The 22581-nt window shown below is 33.7% G+C and overlaps 1 protein-coding gene across 1 annotated transcript in view; it reads right to left on the minus strand.

The window, feature by feature from the left end:
- Positions 1-22581, minus strand: part of LRP1B (LDL receptor related protein 1B) — a 1897582-nt gene that overhangs the window by 139578 nt on the left and 1735423 nt on the right. The window contains exons 67-71 of the mRNA XM_036857483.1: positions 20444-20560; positions 13710-13816; positions 8495-8624; positions 6708-6814; positions 6238-6370 (exon numbers count right to left, since the gene is read on the minus strand). Of these exons, the coding sequence (XP_036713378.1) occupies positions 6238-6370; positions 6708-6814; positions 8495-8624; positions 13710-13816; positions 20444-20560 (594 nt within the window). The remainder of the gene's footprint in view (positions 1-6237; positions 6371-6707; positions 6815-8494; positions 8625-13709; positions 13817-20443; positions 20561-22581) is intronic.

Below are 22581 nucleotides of genomic sequence, written 5' to 3' on the forward strand. Positions count from 1 at the left end.
TCAATAAGCTCTTCTTGTTCTGAGTTTTGACTTGCACACTAATCTCTAGTAATTCACTTCCAGTAGCAAAGATTTAACTTAGGAAATCACAGAATGAGATTTGGGTTTTAGAATGACAACACTAGCTACTGTGAGGAAAACTTAGAAATGAAGACAGGGAGAGTAAAGCCAAGATGGGAGGAAAAAGACCAATTTGAAGAGGGCTTGCAGCAATTCAGAAAACAACTGATGGAAACCTGATTTAGAGTAGCTACATTTGAGAGCTCTTCAGGAGGTAGAATCCTCAGGATCTGAAGGCTAACTAGATGAGGGTGGTAAAGGAGAGTGAGTAGTCAAACACAGTACTCAATTTTTGGTTTGTTTGGATCATTCAGTGAATGTTGGTGTCATTCAATAAATAAAAGATCACATTAGGAGGATCAGGTTTAGTGGAAATAATGAGACAATTCATTTAGGTTACTGGCAAGACAATCATGTGGTGATATTTAGCAGGCTAGTGGATAAATGTGTCTGAAGTATGGGATAGGTTTCTGAGGTGTAAATGTAGAGTCGGGAATGATCAGAATACAGTTATTATTTGAAACTTAGAAGAGAACACAGAGAAAATCAGCATTTAAAGTTTGAATAGATAAAGAGGGATCTACCAAAGAGACTGAGAAGAAGTAGCCAGAGTGGCTGGAGAAATACCTGAAAACTTTTCTAACAAGAAGTTAATAAATAGTTAGCACATTTAAATGATGCTAAGAGAGTAGCTTTAGTGAAGTGGTGGTGGGTTTAGTGAAATGTTTGTAGTTGGTTATTATAGATGAAGAATTGGTAGTCCAGAAGTTTAGCCTTAAAGGGGAGGAAGAAAAGAGGAAGTTGAGGAATTCAGTAGACAAGGTAATGTTGAGGATACAGAAGAGAGAAAAGGTAATTCAGATAATGAGTTCCTTGAGAATCAAGAAAGTGTGAAGGATTTGAGATCTAAAGCAAAATAAAAGTATTATCCTTAGACTGGAAGACAAGTCTTCCATTTCAAGAGAAAGGAAGGAGGAAAGGCTAGGCACAGCTATATGTAGCTTAGTTAATTTTCTGTCTAGATGTTGAAAAAAGCTCATGATTTTTGCTATTGCTGTGAGGTGGAATGTGAGAAAGTAAATCAACTTTTTAAAAACCTGATATCGTTAATGGTAGAGAGAGATGATTAAAAACATATAGGTAGATTTCTTAGAATCTTGAGTGGTAGTTGAAGCTGAGGTCAGGAATTTATAGTGATACCATTCAGAACGGTCCTAAGTTTTCCCGCAAAAATGCTTAACAGAACTGGTACAGCTTACATTGACACCTCTGAGCACTAACAAACTAAGATACAGAAAAAGGCAGGTCCTTGGTGAGTGCAGCAAGGTGAATGTCACCATGTGAGATTTCTGACAGTACAATATCTGGCATTGGGATGCCCTTTTCTTTCAAACATCTGCAGTGTTCAACTCTAAAATGCCCTAATTTTTAAAATAATCTCAATTATCAAAATCAATGCAAGAAAATATATTACCATTTAGGAACTCTGTCTGAAAACAAAAAGATATAACATGAACAGCCTTTAGTATTAAAGACATGAATATTGGTTTGAGGTGAGCTTTGGCTTAATTCAATATCAAAATCCATAGAATATGAAATAGAGTTGTATTCTTTCAGAATAAAGATTCTAATGACTAAATCTCATCGCATGTTCCATTCTAAAATGGTCTAAATTCGAACAGAATTTGTGAACTCTTGACATTCTCTGATTATTTTTAAAAACTCTATTTGTAGCACATCAGTATTGTTAAAAGGAAAAAAAAAATGAGTTCCCAAAGGTACTGTATTACATAACATTATCATTTTCCCCATAAGAGTGTGGGACATGGGACTTGCCTGGCAACCCAGTGGTTAAGACTCCAGGCTTCCACTGCAGGGGACACAGGTTCGATCCCTGATGGAGGAACCAAGATCCTGCATGCCACAAAGTGTGGCCAAAAATAAATAAATAAATAAAACAAGAAAAAAAAAGTGTTGGACATGCCACTATTTTTATTAAGAATAAGAGAAATATAAATGAAATCATAATTGTAGCAGAAAGGCAAAGGTTTTATGATAACCTACGAAAGGTTTCCTATTGTACTAGAAAGAATTTGCATTGCAAAAAATGCATCGGTGGGGTGGGGGCTTTCCAAGACATCTTAACTTAACAAGCTTATTTTGAAATGGCATGAAGCACACATAAACAATTAAAAACAGGTATAATTTAAAGAGATTAGATGGATTAAAATCCCAGTTTCCTAGTCATGTTCTTGATCAGCTCAATGGGAGGTTATTAGAAAAATAGATAAGTATATATTAATTAACAATAACCTATGTCTAAATATAACTTAGCTCTTGGCAGTTTCATAGAAATTTGGACAAGTGAATCATCACAGAAAATAATCATCTAGCGTTCTCATCTTTATTTGGGTTGAGATAAGCTTAAATATATAATATTTTATAATTTCTATAATAATATACACATTCGAGCTGATAATTGCTAAAAAGAATAACTATCTTTTCCAACAAAATTGCTATAAAGAATAAGTTTGAAAGCTCAGGCCAAAACAAACACCAAGTTTCCTTAAGGCAACATGGTTTACCTTTAAAAATGTGAATGCTGGGCTTCCCTCGTAGCGCAGTGGTTAAGAATCCGCCTGCCAATGCAGGGGACATGGGTTCGAGCCCTGGTCCGGGAAGATGCCACATGCCGTGGAGCAACTAAGCCCGTGTGCCACAATTACTGAGCCCACGCACCACGACTCGTGAAGCCCATGCGCCTAGAGCCTGTGCTCCACAACAAGAGAAGCCACCACAATGAGAAGCCCGCGCACCGCAACGAAGAGTAGCCCTCGCTCTCTGCAACTAGAGAAAGCCCTCATGCAGCAACGAAGACCCAATGCAACAAAAAAATAAATAAATAAATAAATTTATTTTTTAAAAAAGTGAATGCTGCTGTTAATTCCATAGTATTTGGGATTTCAGTCCTTTTCAAGTAAACCAGTAAAATTGATTCACATTGAAAATGTTCCATGTTTATCCTGCAGTTCTTTTATCTTCCAGCCCCCAGCACTTAGCCCCTGTTAGCTCACGAGTCCAGATTTGAGATGAATGGAAGTAACATTTAACAGAAGAGATGTTTATTCTGGCATTTTATTTCCTCAGTGCCTTGAAGTGCTTTTTTCCAATACCTAAACAACTTCCTGGAAGCAAATCAAATACTAGAAATCTGAACTTGGTCATGCCTTATGGTACATCCATACAGGATCAAACACTTTAAACAACAAGGTATTCCATTGGAATTTAATTACCTAGCAGCAAAGGAACCCAAGAAATGTTAGAAGCAGAAACAGGGAGGGTAGGGGAGCTTTGACATATTTCTAAATGGTTGAATTAAAAGCTCTCAACTCTTTTTTTAGTCAGTAAGCTTAAACATTTAATAGTCATTTTATGGGCTTTTTTTTTTTTTAATTTTTATTTATTTATTTATTTATTTATTTATTTATTTATTTATTTATTTATGGCTGTGTTGGGTCTTCGTTTCTGTGCGAGGGCTTTCTCTAGTTGTGGCAAGTGGGGGCCACTCTTCATCGCGGTGCGCGGGCCTCTCACTATCGCGGCCTCTCTTGTTGCGGAGCACAGGCTCCAGACGCGCAGGCTCAGCAATTGTGGCTCACGGGCCTAGTCGCTCCGCGGCATGTGGGATCTTCCCAGACCAGGGCTCGAACCCGTGTCCCCTGCATTGGCAGGCAGATTCTCAACCACTGCGCCACCAGGGAAGCCCCTTAATAGTCACTTTAAATCTGAAAGTTATCTCATATTTCAAATACTATAATGTTCAGTTTTTTACTTTAATGTTTGATTTTTTAACCTAGAATCCTTTGTTCAAACACTTTTTTTATGAAATCCAATATTTAAAAAAGTAGCTAAATCCTGAAAGGATTGCCCACCACCACCCATCCTCCCAGGCACACGCTAACTTTCCAGGTGTTTCTACAGCTGTTGGAGACATTTCACTGTGGCTGGACTTGATAGTATGAAAACATGAGCACAGAAATGTCCATAGAGATAAGACAAGAAACTGGACTGCTTGATTCTCATCTCAGTAAATTCTCTGTGTTGTTACATAATTCAAATCCCATCACCCCTTCCTTTTTTAATATTAGAAAACTCCTCAAAAGCCTTGGAAAACTCCTCAACATGCATAATATTAAAACCAAGTTCTATAGCATGACTCCTCAATTACTTGTGGCTCCTAAACAAATCGTTTCCCTCACCTCTGTGACTTTGAACATAATGATCCCACTGCCTGAAATGTACTCCCACATTTTGTTTGCATACCTAATTTTTCACATCAAGAAACTCATATTCCAACAGGGAAGCTTAGTCAAATAATACAGAAGTGATTATATTAGAAGGAAGTACATGACAACAGGAATGCAATCAAATGGTTCCTAGGGAAACTAAAAACAGACTGCAATTTGGTTGAAGACACAGTAGTAACTGAGATGGACTTAAAAGAATAGATATAATTTTTACTGGCAAAGGTATTGAGATGGCAAAATAGTAGAATAATCAAGAAAGATGTTGAAAAGCATGGAGGATATTGCTTGAATATTATCTTCCACTTTGGCTAGAATTTATGATGCATAAAGAGGATTAGTAGAGTTATAAGACTGGAAAGGTGAAATGGGATCATTCTCTTATAACCCTGACTGCCAGGTTGTGATATTTGTATCTAACCAGGAAGAGCTTTAAGTAAAGACTGACATAACCAGAGTTACATTTAAATAAGATGAACATGGCAGCAGTGAATAGGATGTACTGGTGACCAATTGGGTCACTAATAGCCCAGATAGGAAGCCATGAGGAAAAGAACAAGACTGGTGACAGTGACTGAAGCTGAGGGAATAGAGCTTATTAATTAGAAAATGGTAGATGATGAGTAGCTTAATTGTGGTCCCAAAGTCTTTGACTGTAAGATTGTATATGAGTTGTTGCTACCAGAATGTCCACAAAGTTTGCTTTCTCTAGAGTGACCAATTACAGAAAGAGAGTGTGAGAACTTAAGCGAAAGTTAAGAAACAGCTATTACGGAAATTTAATCTTTTACAGTTTTTTATAAGGTACTGCAGATTCCAAATGAGAAATAGGATTTCTTCTGCTGATATAATAATACTTTATCAGGTTTGGAAAAGAAATATAGTACATCATAAAGTTTTGATCTAATATTAAAGAAAGTAGAAGATATTTTTCCTTGAGCGACTAGATATTTACAGAAGTAAATACTTTAGGTCCATTTAAACTGTGTAAACCCTGAATGTCTGTTTAAATGCCTTGCAACATATGTCAAAATCTAATATCATCTCTGTTGATGATGTTCCAAATATTCTAAAATGTAAAGTTGATTGAGAGACTTTTATAAGTAGGTAAAAAAATTTGTATTTAAACAATATATCTAACATTATGAAAATAATAAGAATGCTGCAATTTGTGGTCATTTTAAGATTCACCCTATAATTTCTTTGCTTTCCTCTCATTAACTCTAAAGTAGCCATAATTGCTGTTTTTAATGTGGTGACTTACAACTAAAAAGTTATCTGTCAGGATTTTCACATAGCTGGAAAAAAATGATGCTATAAAACAAAGTTTCTTTCAGACTGACAAATAATGTAGGTCATTTTCTCAACCATATGGCAAGAAAGAAATTTGGGGCACAACCTATAACCTATATATGATCTAGCATATTAGTAGGTGTGGTATAGTATACCATATGCTGTTTCTAGTCTTCCAGAAACAAGGCAAGCAATGTGGAAGAGAAACGTGCCCAGAAAATACTTTGGTAGGAATGGCTATAGTGGCTATGTTCCCTGGATTCTTCTCATATCCCCATCCCTGACCCAACATCTAGTCCAAAGACATGCTCGTGATAGGCACCCAAAAAACACTTGCATTTTGGTTGTCTTTGTTATATGAAGACGAATTTATACTCTTGTCTGAAAATGAGCCAGATTTTGTTTATTTAGAATAGGCTATTATGTAATGAAACTAGAAAAGGAGAATCATTTAATGATCTTATCCTCTGCCTCTAGCACACTATGAAAATATTCTGCGTAGCATCTTAACTGCCATTCTTGCCATTCTCTTATTTGCAGGCGCACGCGCACACACACACACGCACACAAAGTACCTTACCTCTGCCACAGTTCTCTTCATCGCTGCCATCCACACAGTCATGAATTCCATCACAAAGCCATCTAATTGGAATACAGTGGGCTTTATTTCTGCATCGAAACTGATCTTCCTTACACTCAGTCACACAGGCCATCTGTTCAAATACAAACGGCCACTGCAGTTTTCATTAATGATAATGCTATTGTCACAAGCAAGATAAACATGCAGCTGACAATACTGGAGATTGATTATACTGTGGGCTTTCTTTTATTTTTATTTAATGAATATCACCTCTGCAAATGACAATAGGGTTTAGTCTATGGACAGCATGAAGATTCAGGTATTTGCTGAAATTACTGTATTCAATTTTCTTGTCTTGACATTTTAGACAGTGCTAAGAATCAAGATTCTGTCTCTTTGTTTTTACTATATTTGCTTTCTCAAACCTAATTCATGTAATTCAGAGATTTTAACCAAAAGATAGATTTTACCTCATCTGAACCATCAGCACAATCATATTCTCCATTACATTTCAAAGATGCTGAAATACATCCTCCGCTGGCACATATATATTCACTTGATGAGCAAGTAGGAGAAGCTGAATATAAAGTTGAAATTTAGATTTAGTGAACAGAATGAATGGTTGATAGATAAAAGCATATATAAGCATATAAAAATTATACATAGTAATGAAAATAGTTTAAATTATTTGAGCTATATTCAACATCTGATATTAAATACTGACTTAAGATGTGCTTTACAATATTATTGCATTGTATTAAATATACCTCATGATGTAAGAGCCTGTTCAATAAGTATTCAACTCACTAGACTAAAGAAAGAAAGGGAAAGAAAAAAACCCTCTATATCCTCCATCCTTCTGATTTGTGAAGAGTTAAATGTATTTTTTTACAATTTTAAATTAATTTATTTAAAAGACAAAAGCCTCAGATTATTTTAAAAACTGTAATAGGATTTAGTGACCTTTGGGAATGTTAATTCATATGCGCATTGTATAAAGCTAAAAGTGGAAATCTTGGCATGGTCTCATAGACCCCATGATATCTATTTGGCTGTTTTGATATAAATGTCATATTTACATAAGTTTTAAGAAGTTGCTTTTTTTTTTTTTTTTGGTTTGGGATTTTAAATATGAATATATGTATAATTAGCAGAGTCTGTAGAATTCAAAGTATTTCTTTATGATATGGAAAATTTTTTTTAAATGTGGACAAATAAGTTACTACCAATACCCAATTTAATTAATTGACATAATAATGATGAGATCTTTCTTTGTCTATGTGTTTGAGTTTGCTAAGTTTGCATTCAAACCTCTGGGGTTCTTGGCCTTATATTAGACTACTAGGTAGCCAAATGTACTTACATAATGACTTTGTGGTCTAAATTACTTAGTCCAGGAATGCTAAAAAGCTTTTCCCTTGGGATTTAATTTCTTTTAATTGGCAGTGTTTGCCTAGGGATCTGTATTAATAAGGAGTCTGGGAATATGTCTGGATTCAGTAAGAGAAAAGATGTGATCAATTAGCAACATGGACCATGGGCACGGTACTGGGACAATGGTAATGTGTGTGTCAGGTATCTGCAATTCTGACCTAGTCTCTCAAAGTAATTTAACCATGAAAGTGCTTATTACCATATACATAGATTGCAAAGTGATTTTTTTCCCAGTATTTTTTTTCCTGTAGAATATTGTTATTAAAATTCCTAAGTATAAAAGTTAATTTAATGAGTATATTTAAAGTCATGTTTAAGGAATAGAAATGTATAAATTGGGTTTTTCTCCCTATACTCTGGTTTTGCTTCTTAATCTTGTTTTTATTTTGGACCATGATATAAATAGAAATAATAGACATCCTTTTTCTCAGTTGGTATCACATTGAAACTACTACATTCTGTTTTATAACCTTAATTTCCAGAATCGAAACCTGACTTTTATCATACTTACAGTTTCAACATATTTCATGTTGCTGTCTTGGAAAAACAACTCCAAATGGTGTAGAAAAATATACAGACCAGAAAACCAAATTTTGGGGAGTAATGCTTGGATCTTGAAATAATAACAATCTTACCTGCCAAAACACTTTCAAAACATATGAAGGGCACACCAATTAATTTACCTACAGATATTTCAGATTATTTCTTAAAAACAGTAAGTATGTGCATTATTTGCCACTGTTTTATGCATATCATTGCTTAAATTTAAATTCTAACCAAGTTAAAATACTAGTTAAACGAAATATGGCCTCAAGAATTTTACCTGGCTCACAGTTTTTCTCATCTTCTCCATATTTACAGTCTTCATGGCCATCGCATTTCCATTTTGCTGATATACACTGACCATTGGAACACTGGAACTGATCTTTGGAACAACTTGTTTCACAATTTCTCTGTCAAAAACAACACAGACATAATTAAAATTAATTTTTTAGACAAATGTCTTCAAACCCAAAAAAGACACATACAAGAAACTCAGATGGTCACATTTAAGCTCGTGACTATATAACATTATAATCCTTTTCCACTTTCATTTGTCTCTCAGTCATAATAAAACAGAAAAATGTAAAAAGAACATAAATCCCATGGCTTTATCAACTAATTAAATTGCTCTGAGTGGATCATTCTCCAACAGACAGTTATAGGGTAATGTAATTTTAATAATTGTAAGTGACGATGAAGATTGTGGGGAAATAAAAGGGCTAAAAAATATATCTAAGCAAGTACAGCCGGTTCCTTGGGAGTGGGGTGGAAGGATGAATATGAAACAACTAAGAATCCTAAGGCAATTCTGTCTTGCCTTGGCAAAACTTCCCCTAATGTTCTTTCTTTCCTCTTATTCCCATTTTTTTTCCCCTCTGTACCTGTTCTTTTACAGTTTGGTTGCTGTTCATATTCTTTTTCCATTCTCCTGACATTTGTTCCTGTAGAACTGTGAAATGAACTGTCACAATTGGCATTTTCTGCTGGCTCGCATACAGATTTTATTTGGAAGTCAAATAAGATAGTAGTGATACCTTTGGGGGCCTTTCAGTGCTTTATGTGAGATCAATGAAAGGGATCCACTAGAAATTTACTTTCCTTGAGTCTGACCGCTCTGGTTGAAATGGGATGCTCCAGTGAAATATCTTGCTGGGACGATGTTTTTCTGCTGTTTAGCAATTTCTACTGTTGCCAAAATCTATTTGTCTCCTCCTTTCATAAAAGGTGCAGCACTCTCACAGCTTGTGCAACTCCCAGTGAATGAAGCATGTCAAACTATTACTCCCTGCTTCTTCCCAGTTTCATCCCATGTAAGAAAGAAGAGTTTATTTTCTAAATTCCTATAGTTTTCTCTTTGCTGATGGCAGTTTAGACTGCCTGCTATATAACTGATTTTCTTCTTTCCTTCCTTTCTTCTTCCCTTCTTCTCCCAAGTATTGAAGATTTACCATTTACTAGAGTTTCTTAAATAATAATGCAAAGAAAACTAAGATTACTCCCCGTATTTGATAAATTCTAAGAGAAGACCAGCACCTAAACCAACAATTGCAATAAAATATACTGTCAAGATAAATGAATATGCTTTAAACATATGAATTCTTAAAGGTTTCACAAAAGGCTTCACAGAAGAAGTTTAAACAGAAATGGAACTAAGAAAAGATTTTTAATGTGTAAGGAGAATTAGAAATGTGCTGTATCTGAGGGGTAAATTATGTAATGGTGCATGACTTTGGAGAAAGAGCCTATGCACTGGTCATGAGAAAGTAATTTCATACATTTTGTTCATCACCTTCCTCTTCCATGCCCAGTACTATGCCTGGGACACATTCAATAAGTAAGCATTCAATAAAAACTGCTGAATAAATGGTTGAATGAATGAAGTAGCAAATGTAGAAAATCAGGAATATAAATTAACATTTTATGTAATTCAGGTCCACTAGGATAGGGATCATGTCTGTCTATGAATCAAGTGTCTAATATATGCATTGATTATAACTGCTCAGTATATATTTATAGAATTAATTAATGTTTATCTCAGCAATAAGGCTAACTCAAGTAAAAGAGCTCAGTAACTAGTGACACTGGTCTATTTGTATTGACAATAACACAGAAGGTAATACTTCTAGACACTTTTTCTATCATCAGAAGATTTTGATTTATAATAGATTACAGTATAGTTGATGCAGTGTGTCTGTGTTTATATTTGTGGGGTATTTAATTATCTTAGACATTTAAAAACATACATAAAAATAGAGAGAATAGAATAATAAGACCCATGTGTTCATCATGCACATTTAACAATTATCCACACTTGGCTATTCATGTTTCATAACCCTCTCCCCCAATTTATTTATATTCTGAACTTTAACATAACAACGATAGCTTCAGAAAATTAACAGTATCATAGAATTAACAAAAATTTCTTAAAGTTATTCCCAATCCACATTAAAAATTTTCTTATTTTCTTAACTATATAAAAATACTGTTTGGTAAAAGCAGGATGTAAAAGATGTCTATACACTGAGTTTGATTTGAGTTTCTTTTAATGTGTAACTATTTTCCATTCTCCTACTTTTTTTTAATGCCATTTACTACTTGAAGGAACCAGGTCATTTGCTCTATAGAATGTCCCACATTCTGATTTTGGCTGAGTGAATCCTAAGAATGTTGATACCTTAGCAACCTCCAAAGTAACAATTGAGCTTTTTATTTGTTTAAGTATTATTATGAACTCATGTATTTTTATACATTTATTATATTTCAATACATTACAGTCATTTGCTTTTTCTTTCTGATGCTCAAATTGTCCTTTTTGTCAGTGGAAAGTCCTGCAATTTTGCTCCTATGTACTCTGGACACTATCCCAATAGCCTTGTTTTCTGGCTTGACAAGATGTTAGTGGCTCATTTTGTCAATTTCCTTTCTCAGACCTAGAATTAAACATTTCTTAAAGGGGTTTTGATTCTGTTAATTGGAAAATGTATTTAGAGGTCATGATGTGAATGTTAGAGATAGTCTTTAAAGCTGGGATGTCATTGGTTTTAGGCTTTTTCAGTGGCAGAGCTAAGAATATATATTTTTAAAAAGAGAAAAATAAATCAAGATCTCAAACTGATACTTTTGAATTTAATTATAGGACTTTTATTTACTTTCATTGTTTCTAGATTTGTATCTTCTTTATTTTACTTAAAAATTTTGAGTGTTAATAATATTTTAAAAATTTAACATTTGAACTATCCTACTCTTAAGATATTGATATATGAAATTCAAATTAGCAAAACCAATGTTATTATTTAACAACACATCTATGAATACAGTTTAAGATTCTTTTACATTTCTTTTGTCCTTACAGTATATTATACTGGATGCAGAGGCCAAATATTATATTTTAAAGGCACTTTAAATAGTTCTTCTCTGTGTTTGCCACTAACTGGATACACAATTACATTGATCCAAGTTTTTGGTTTCTTTTTTTTTTGTTTTGGCTGGAAATTAACAAACGAATTCAGTTAACATTCATACAAAATTAATCCTCACAATTTTCTTTTGTTCTCAATATGAGAATATGCTGTATGTAATTATGCTTTCTAGCCATTTGTTCAGTCACCTTTTTATCTGTTTGTTTGTTTGTTTGCTTTTTTTGTCAATGAAACATATCATGCTAGATTTTAGAAAGGAAATAGAAATCAGCTGCCCATAGTGTTAGCCACTTCCTTACATATAGACTGTACCAAATGTCTGTAAATGTAAAGAAAGACCACCTTTCAGAGAGTTAATTTAATTCCCTAGGTACATTATCATAAAAATGTCCAGATAATGGAGATATGTTCAGCCATCAGAAAACTGTGTCCATGAACTTACGGCATGAGAGAAACGGCATGGATAAGGATGTCTACTTTCACGCGAATAAGATTTTGAAAAAGAATTGTTTGATTCTGTTTACGTATGTTGGACACCTAGTGAACAACATGCAAGACGAAATCACAAGCCTTAAGCAATATATCCCCACCTCCTGATGTTTCACAATTACATGGTGCTGATGGAACACATTTTTTTAAAGAAAACAAAAACAAAACATTTTAATGATATGGATGAATTTATGTGAAATATATTTCCCTCACTGGGAAACATTTAATACAATTTTTGAGTAAATATATACTAAGGAAATATGTAGCTGAGCAATGTAAGACTTGAACTTCCCTGTGCATTTTTTAAAATTTCATTTTGACTTGTTTTGTGAATAGCCCCATGAATAGAAATAGTATTTTTCATCTTCTCCTAAGTGACCTTTGCAGCCTAAAGGTTTAAGTTTTCTGGACTTCAGGTGAGAAATTAAGTGCATTTGTTTCCAAAATCTAGACTCTTGTATGTGATTAGGGGAACTTTTCCAAGATAGAGAATGGAGAAGGATCGTCCAAACTTGATAAGAATACCTGAAGGCTGGGAAAGATCTAGTTAGTGTGGGCTCTATCATTAATAGAGACCTGCAGTGTCTCCCAAAGAGGCGGGTAATCAGTGGATACTTAAGGAAGCTGAACCTGAAACACAGAAACCTCTAGAGCAGCAGGAAGATCCTCTCTTGCCAAGCCTACAGTCAGTGGGAGGCCCTTCGTGAGGGTAAGTACATATTCGAGTCAATATGGTCTAGGGAGGTCTAGGGAGTCACTGTGTACCAGGAGGAGCCATGGTGGCCACTGAGCTCCAGAGACCTCATTTTTCCTTCATCTCTGACTGGACTTGATTACACAAGTGCTATGTTCCTGATAGTAACACGAGAAATCATTAACAGAGAAAATCACTATTTTCTCATAGTAATCACAGTGACTATTACTGTGTGTCATGTATTATTTTTAAAGCATCATGGAGTGATTAATATCTGTAACATGAATACACAGATGCATAAGTAATGAATTTTGTGAAGTTTTATAAATGTTAGCACAATCTAAGATTACAGAATTATCCAGAGAAATTCTAAACTTTTTCACTTAACTGTGTGTACATAGAGCTTATTATAAATGGGTTGTGATTCATCATCTAAGCCAAGCTAAACCCGTGGTTTCATAAAAATTGATGACCCATATCTAAGTCTATAAGACTATATGTACTGAAGAAAGAGACTAGGGAGAAGAAACTGTTTAAAATGCGTAAAAATATTAGTCCTGACTATAAATACTGCAGCAAATTTATGAACAAATTCACAGATGGCAAGGGCATCAGCTATAGGGAATAGGGTTTCCAAACATCTTATTCCCAACCCAGCCATTCACCACTTGAGGTAAAAGAGACTATAAAATTAACTGTCAATAGTAGCACAAGAGCTTTTCCCTGTGCTGGATGTGTGTAGCACGGCACTTAGATATAATACTTATCTCAGTGTGTCAGGAGCAAAATGCATTCAGAGCTGTCCTTGTCACACTCCTTGAACTGAATAATAATTACGAATGCGATTTTAAGGAACTGCATTATTTTTTGTTTGATTTTGCGAAGATGCCTACCTCATCAGAGCCATCTGCACAATCAAAATCTCCATCACACCAAAACCTTGAAGAAACACAGTCCCCATTGGCACAGAGAAAATCTTTCACTGTACAGGTTTGTGGCTCTGGGGACAGAAAAATAGCACAGTGTTATTCTATTATATGCAACTTCATTCTAAAATTTATATGACATACAACATGAGGTAGCATTAAGAAAATAAAGGTTAGCCAAGCAGAACCAATAAACTGTTTAGAAAAAATGTTTCATGAAGCATCTATGGTACATAAGGATTTTTCAAATTTATTTTTAAAGTCATGAATAGAAAGTGGCATTATAGAAACAAATTGAAAAAAAGACAAAAGATAAATAGGCTACTGTTTAATAAAAATGCAGCAGCAAAGTAAATTAAAAGGCATAAAAATCTACACATTAAAACAAAACAACAATCTTTTCCAGTTGAAATTCTAAGTCATTTTATGTATTTACTTAAAGCAAGTAAGACATTTTGTTACTCCCTGTGGGTACCCAGGGCTGTTTATTTACTGAAGAGTCTAGAATTTGGTTCTTGACTTTTTATTATGTATTCTAACGACTTTCTAATTCTTCAGTTTTGTCCCCAGAAAATCCAGAGTTCCTAGAACTAAATTATACACGGGGGTATTATTGGACAGGACTAGGTGGGTAAAGATTGAAGAGGCAGGAGGAGACTCTTTTTTGAAAATTGCCTCTTTATTTATGCAATTGTTTGCTTATGCCCTACATAATTTACCTGCCATTTTAGATAATTTCCCAATTGTTAATTTAATTATGCTTCACTATATTCCACATAGGACATAAGCCAAATATTGTGACTTGCTATTTGGCTTCATTCCTATGTGGAATATGTTTCATCTGGACAATGAAGTAGGATTGCAGAAATTTGTTCCTGCAAGTAATCAATACGACTGCGGGCATCATCTATTGTTTGGTTTTGGTTCTCCAAAGAGAACTGCTATCTGGTATGATGAGAGAACCCCTTCTTGTTTTCCCCCAGTCATTAACTGTATTTACAGCTGTCTCACACACAATAATATTCTTGTTCGGATGAAAGAGAAATAGGTAACAGAAATTAAATTTAAGGAATATTCATATGAAGCATAATTTTCTACATAAAGATTGTGCATAATTCAGCCTGTTATTTGAATATTGCTCTACACAATCACTAGGTTTCTAGCTATACGGTAACATCTTGAATGTTTGTTATCATGAAGGCTCCTACATTTCTATATGAAGACCCCTTCTGAGAACACTGGAAGAACTGTGAAAAGTGGAATATGTACCAGGGCTTTTTGTTCTGCTCTGGGACTTTATTTTAAAATGTGAACTTCAGACTATGAATAAGATAAGATGCTTATCAGTAGCATGATAAGGGGGGACCCCCCTCATTTTTTAATACTCCTTTGTTTAGACAGCGTGACAAGAACAGTTTCTCTTTTTGACTTTGCACTATATTTACATATATTACATTTTAATTTTAAAAACAACTTTACTAATACCAACATTACTAATTATAATAATGATAATAATTACCAGCTACTGATTTCTTGTTTGTTGTTAGGCACTAGGTGAAGTTAATGCCAAGTACTTGAATTAGCTCGTAAGTTAATATTTACAACTCTGTAAGGTAGGTGCTATTGTTGGATCCTTTTTTAGATGAGTAAATTGAGGCACAGAGAGGATAAGAAATTTACTCCAAATCACCCAGCAGGCAAAAGAGCTAGTATTGAACTTGAACCTAGACAACCTGATACCAGGGCCTATACTTTTACTGCTAGGCCATATCATTGCCTCCTATACCACTGAAGAAGTAATAAGTGCTCACCTATTACAGGAATTGACATTAGAGCCCTGAAAAGTCAAGTTAATTGTCCAAGGCACATGGCTAGCAATGTCTATTTCACTTTACAATAATAATAAAAGAAAACCCTTTTTCTCTTTTTATCCATCCATACTGAAGCTATTTCACCCTCCTTCTATTTGCAGACACATGCAGCTTTATTCTCAGGGAAAAGAAATTATAGTAAAATTAATTAATTAATTAATCAATGCTCAATTCATCAAACAATGGTAAATAACATTAAAGTATTTTCATTAAATAATAAAGAGAGAGTACATCTAAAACATAGTATATTTAGATGTTTTAAAACAGCAGTAGAATCATTTTATTTCATGGACATGAGGGTATCCAAACAGGATAATTCTTCCTTTAATATTCTAATTTGCCTTTATTCTAATTAAGAGCAAGTGTGTTTATCATGTGCTAAGCAGCAATAACTTCACAGGGTTTTACACACTGCTATGGGAAGGGCTGGATGTTGCTGATGAAGGGTTATAAAAAAGTTGTATAGCCAGTAGTTCAAGGCATTTGCCCAATAGTTCCACAGAACATTTGATCTATAGAGACTTGTCTTACCATTGTTAATTATTCAGTTCCAACATGGGTACAAAGGAATTGAAAGACTTGCTTGGAAAAGCATTTTTCAATACAAATGAAAATTCTGTATGCTTCTACCATGCTTCTAAAAAACGTCAGCAAATCTATTCTGAATAATAATCCTGAATTATTTATACATACACAAATGTCATCAAGGAATGGGGAAGCTAATCTGTTTCTAACTCTCATCTATATGCCTTAGAAATTTTTTCTACTAGTTATCTCAAAAAGAAATTCTCTCTTGAGGAAAATGTAATTTTGTTATGAGAGAAGATCCTAAGTGATTGTATTCTCTAATTGTTTATCTTGCCTTTGATCTTTTCAGGATAAAGTAAAAGACCAATTTTTAGAACTTGGTGTGATAGTTGGCACTTTTCTTGTGAAAAAGAACAAAAGAATGACTATACCTGAAATCTAACCCATCTGGAAAGAAAATTTAAATGTGACATTTTCCCTAATATTTCTAAAATGTTTTTCCCACACTAACTTGGTCTGATATTACCTATTCCTCAGATCTAAAATAGATAGGGAATCCCATACATGAACGATTAACCAGGTTTTCCATAAATCTCATTTAAACATGCTAGATTAACAGCCAAGAAGCCTTTACAGGGCATGTTTCAGAAGGCTGATTCTATAATAAGGATAAAAAATAAAGGCATCATATAAATTGGTCACTTCCTTCGATACTAGTGAAGGCACAAACATACTGCCTCAGAATTGAAACAAACTATGAGAGCCGTCTTGCACAAAACCTAAGAAGCTATATTCAGAAAATAAAAGCAACTTTCAAAGCCACAGAGTTAGTGGCATAGCAGAAAAGCTTCCAGAGTCCAATTTCTCCACTGAGTATATTATCATAAACCCTCAGTGATAAAGTTCAAAAGTTGTATCAATGCGGGTGTGAGCATCTGAGCAGAATTTTTAGAATACAATTAGTATAACTGACACGCTATACAAAAAAATCTTCTCATATAAATTCAGTGTGAAAGTACTAGAAATTCAAATAAGGCAGATGCAGCTTGTCTTTCTACATAAACCTTGATCTAGTTGATCAAATTATTTGATAATTTAAAATCTATTGGAATGCTAGTTACTTCTTAATAATGCAAAGATATGAAATAATTTTATTTTGCATATCAATTACTTAGAAGGCATACATGCTATATATATTATATTTGTTGCTTATGAAAATAGTAGAGATGTCGAGATTTCTCAAATATTACCAAACCTTTGATCCAGATTACAAAATTACTCCAATAACAATGAAATTTTCTTATTTTTAAGAGCAGAAATCATTGCTGAAGCAAAGTGTCCCTGCTGAACACTTAACAAGGGAAATGATCATCATCAGATGATGAAATGACAATGGACTAATTATCTTATGTAGATATAAAACATTAGAAAGCATATTAAACTAAAACATAGCTGGCAGTTAATTGCTCCACTGCTATTCCAGCTCTTCCCATATCTATGGCTGGAATGTTTCCAACACAATTTAAAACGTTAATTCATTATATACGATTCATAAACAAAGAAGTCCAAAAGCAAATTTTAAAATACATTGCTAATATTAAATATGTGTCCGGCACTGTGTTACACCATGGGACATAGCCCTACTCCTTAGACCATCTCCAGATATTTAAGTAGGAACTCAGATAAACGTGATAAAGAAATAAGTGAGGCAATGGAATGCAAGCAAATGTTGTGTGATAGTATTGCCGGCCTGTAAAAAAAAAAAAAAAAAAGCATGTTGCTATTGTATAAGGCCAACTTACTATCTCTGGTATGTTTCACTACTTAATAAGAGCTAACAATAAATGACAAAATGTGCACTAAAATGCATATCGTTGACTAATAATATTTAGAAAACATAATAACATTATACCACTGCCCTTTTGGGTATATTTTTGTCATCTATATATATTATAATTATATATATAAAATTATGTGATGTATATAATATAGTCATTATTACAATATATATTGTAATTATGTGTATATAATTATAATAGTTCTGTTATAATTATATACATATTATTATAATAATTTCAATTGATAATAAGATATTGGAAATATCTTGAAAGTATTTGAATACAGCAACAGTATTTTTTCTAAGGCTGACTTCTACAGGACTAGTCTCTTGGCGTTCCCTATAGATATACTATATTTTTTCTTCTCATTCTTCAGAGACTCAGCTTCTGTCTATGTAGAACTGGCATTTTCAATGCTTAAATCTTCCCATTTTTCTGGCCTAGTCAAGATGGTATCTTCAAACACCACTCAATGATGTAGAGCTCATGATCCTTTCTCTTACGTATTCTTACATGTTTAACATGTTACCCTCTCTGATACTTATCCTGTGTATGCCTTCTATTCTTCCATGTCACAACTATAATATGCTTCATTCTTGTTCACTGTCATCTCTCCTCTGCAAATTCATCAATATTACTTGTCTTAGCCACAAGCTCAGAGTGAGTAGAAACTAAAAGAGATACACACATAATTGGGTATTTTATACTGCAATGCTTGATACTGCAGTCAATTCCCTTGCATTTTCTTAAGGGCTCTGTGGCTACAATGATTTATCACTAATTTTCCACGGTGACAAGTGAGAGGCAATGTTCCTTCTCCTTGCTTTCTTGCATCAGAAGATGACTTTTAGGAGATGTCAGCAAAATGATATTCAGCCACTTGAGAAACCCCAGGAGACTCAGAAATGAGCTTTCTCAACCCTTCAATTCTTCTTAATTTCTCATTAAAGCAGTAACCTAACTTCTCACACAATTTAAATTACCCTTTGAATAAAGGGTCTTCCAAGATGTGAGTCTCTTGTGTTGCCTTCCCACCTACCCTCTCTTGTTTTCAATATCCTTCAGTCACAGGCATTTCCTCTCAGGTATATTATTGATAACTAACACTAAATGTATCCAAAACTAAGCTAAGTAGTTATCTGTGTATTTAAGCTCTGAAATACAAATAAAATAAATTAAAAATATATAATAATTGTTTCTTTTTTATATTTCTCCTCTATTCTTACCACCATCACCCCATTAGAATTTTAATCACTGGACAGAATCTGAAAACATGCTATATAAAAATTGTTTTTTTAATTACTGATTAAAGGAATCTAGAACACTCTAATGACTCTAATGACTCTCTTTACCTTTCTAAAGAGTACTATCAGTTGGGAGATATCTATGTGAAGAGCGAGTAATACTTTCTATATTCAAAGTATTTCATAATCATAATGATCCAGAGATTTCATAATTAATGTACCTGATACTCAAACACTAGTCAGATTAAGTTCTGAAAGTTATTCAAAACATTAGTTGACATTTTGCAAACTGAACATCCAAGTGGTTTATTAAGGCTGTGACTCTACTAATCGTATGCTTTTATATAATATATCCCCATGCTTTAATATAACAATTCCTATTTTGTCTCCTGTATCTTGGGAAATGAATGCTCTAAGTCCAATGCATAAGAGTAGACATTATTGTTATCATAAAATCCTTTTTGGAAGTAGCAGAATGTAAATATTTAATCAATGGAATTTGATTATTATCTTATTTTGAACATGATTATATTGCCTCTTTATTTAAACAGCAGCATAAGAAAGTGCCAGTAAGAAATACATTTAGAAATTAATGCTAGAAGATAGAGATACTATCACAATTTTACATACTGTCATGCTTCTTAGAAAATAAAATTGTTGGTTAATTAATGTCTTTTAAATTTATTACATAAAAATGCAGGAGGAAGATGATGATAATAGCTTTATTCTATTTTGAGAGAAAAGCATCCTGAATACATGTGGTGTTCACCACTCCAGAGAGAATAAATGATATTTCACTGAAGGATGCTCTTGGGTGAATTTATAGTGTAAAAGGATTTGAGACAAATAAAATGAATTCCATCCATTAAAGAATGATATGTTTTGTACTGTCTCCATATCATTCAGCTCTTTGTATGAACTTGCATCAAGGGCTACCTTCACTGCATACTAATGGGTTGCATTAAACCTCATGATACTTTCATACTAATTCTGATAAATGTAAGAAAATAACTCCCAGGATGAGCATTTCAATAATTCTACCATTTGAGATTTAGGTCAATTTAGTCTGAATATTCTTGTTCAAATGTGAATATATGTATAAAAATGTGAGCTGCAGGACAGACAGGTTCAAATTCATACCTTAACTGAACTAAAAATTGCTCTCCTGCTTATTGAATAGGCTGTCAAGCTTGCAACGTTCTCAAGCAAGAGTTACTTACTACAGTTTTCTTCATCTGAATTATCACTGCAGTCATTTTGGCTATCACACCACCAGTGATCTGGAATACAGTTGTTGTTTTTACACTGGAATTCATGAGGACCACAAGTCTTTTTATCTGTAATGGAAAGAACCAGAATTTGCATCGTTGACTTCCATAAAGACATCCCTCACAATGTCCTCACTGCCATGCCAAATCCAGGGACATGACATTTCCTCAGATCTCAAGTCAGTTACTAACTGAGAGCAACCCTAGGAAAAATTGAAGGCAAGTTCTGAATAAAATTTCATTGTGAGCTAATTACAAAGTAACTGATTGGACCACCCACTCAAAGTCAACACAAATCAATCAGTAAAAATAAGGATCAAAATTATCCAAAACTACCTTTCTCTTTAGGACACTCCTTCCCTAAGCCACCTTCTATTTCTGATATAAAGCAGCAGCTATAAAGAAATTGGTATTAAACTCTGGCTGTCATCTTGTCTTCCTCCCTTAGAAGTTCTTACTCAAAATCCACCTGTGGTCAGCTGATCTAAACTCATAGATTGTAATAGCGCCTAATGTGTACAGATCTTGAAAATTCTTAAAGTGCCATTTCACTTGAACCTCTAAATAATCCCACTGAGTATCAGATGTATTAACTAGCCTTTCACTTTACAAATGACAAAACAGATACTCTTAGAAGTTTAAGAACTTGATGCATTTTCACTACTATTAAATGGCACAGCCAATATCAAAAAAAGTGTGTTTTGACTCCTGATTTAGTGTTCTTTACAACAAGCCTAACTGTGTCCATAGGATCTAGAATCAAAATTCATGCAATAAGAATTTATGCAGAGTTTAGGTCATATATTTTTAAATTTTCATAAGAGTAATATCCAACTGTTTATAATCTACGGCAGCACTTCTTAAACTTTAATGTGTGTACATATTAATTAGTTGGGAATTTTGCTAAAATGGAGATTGTGATTGAGTAGATCTGGAATTCTAACAAGTTCTCTAAGTGATAACATCATCCTTGGTCTCTGGCACACACTGAGTACCAAGGGTCAAAAGCATCAAGATGGTATAAATTCAAATACATAAAATAATAAGAGTAACAATGTCATTGCACAATTTAGGATACATTTTTCTTTCACATACTTAGATCAACTCCTTATTCTCAGCCATGTTAGAGATGGACCGTGAAGTGTTCAACGATTCAGATTAGTAAAATAAATTAACTAAAGGAGAAGATAAGCTATTTGGTGGTGCTTGCTACTCTTTACTTCAGAATGCATCTTATAAAATTCAGATTTAAATAAGATTATGAAAACAAAAGTGATTTAGGTTTAATTATGAAAATAATGATCATATATTGAAGATCCAGCCCACCTCTTGCATAAGCATTTTCATAAACATGCTCACACTCAATCTTCAAAACATCCCTAAGAAGTACTATTACATGCATTTAAATAAATGAGAAAAATAAGAAAGGGTTTAACTGATTTCTCCAATTTTACAAAGGTCTTAAATGGCAAAGGAGGAATTTATATACAGATCCTGCTCAAGAAACATTTTGCATTTTGTAGAAATTCTCATGATAGACTTCAAATGCATTGTTCTACTAGTAAGTGTATATTATATATAGCCTAATATATATATATGCATATAGATAGATAGATATTAATAGACAGAGAAAGAGAGAGAGACAGAATATTTCCCTGCTTCTCTTCCATCCTGCCTGCCTACCTGCCTATCTGCTAATGATTACTCAGAACCTAACTTGTGTCACTGTGTTGAGTGCTGTGTTTTGTAATATATCCTTTTTGCCTGTGTTATACCTCACTTTAGGTTAAAAATTGGTTTAAAATCTACAGAAGTTCTAATGTAGTATTATGTATATCTCAATCAAGCAATATGTTAGGACGATTGGAACTTAAATAATAAGCCTTGAAAATATGGGATTTGATACTGAACTATTTAGATGGTTATTTCATTTTGGCAATTAAAACAAACTCCTCTGAAACTACTACTCTAGGTAACATTAGTTTTATTTATTTTTTGCCATGTGTTGCTTGCATTATTTTAGAACACTGCTTAAAATTTTTAGAATAGAAGAATATAAGAAAGTGCAGTCTGGATCAGTCAAATAGACC

This window comes from Balaenoptera musculus, chromosome 7, assembly GCF_009873245.2.
Source record: "Balaenoptera musculus isolate JJ_BM4_2016_0621 chromosome 7, mBalMus1.pri.v3, whole genome shotgun sequence".
NCBI lineage: Eukaryota > Metazoa > Chordata > Mammalia > Artiodactyla > Balaenopteridae > Balaenoptera > Balaenoptera musculus.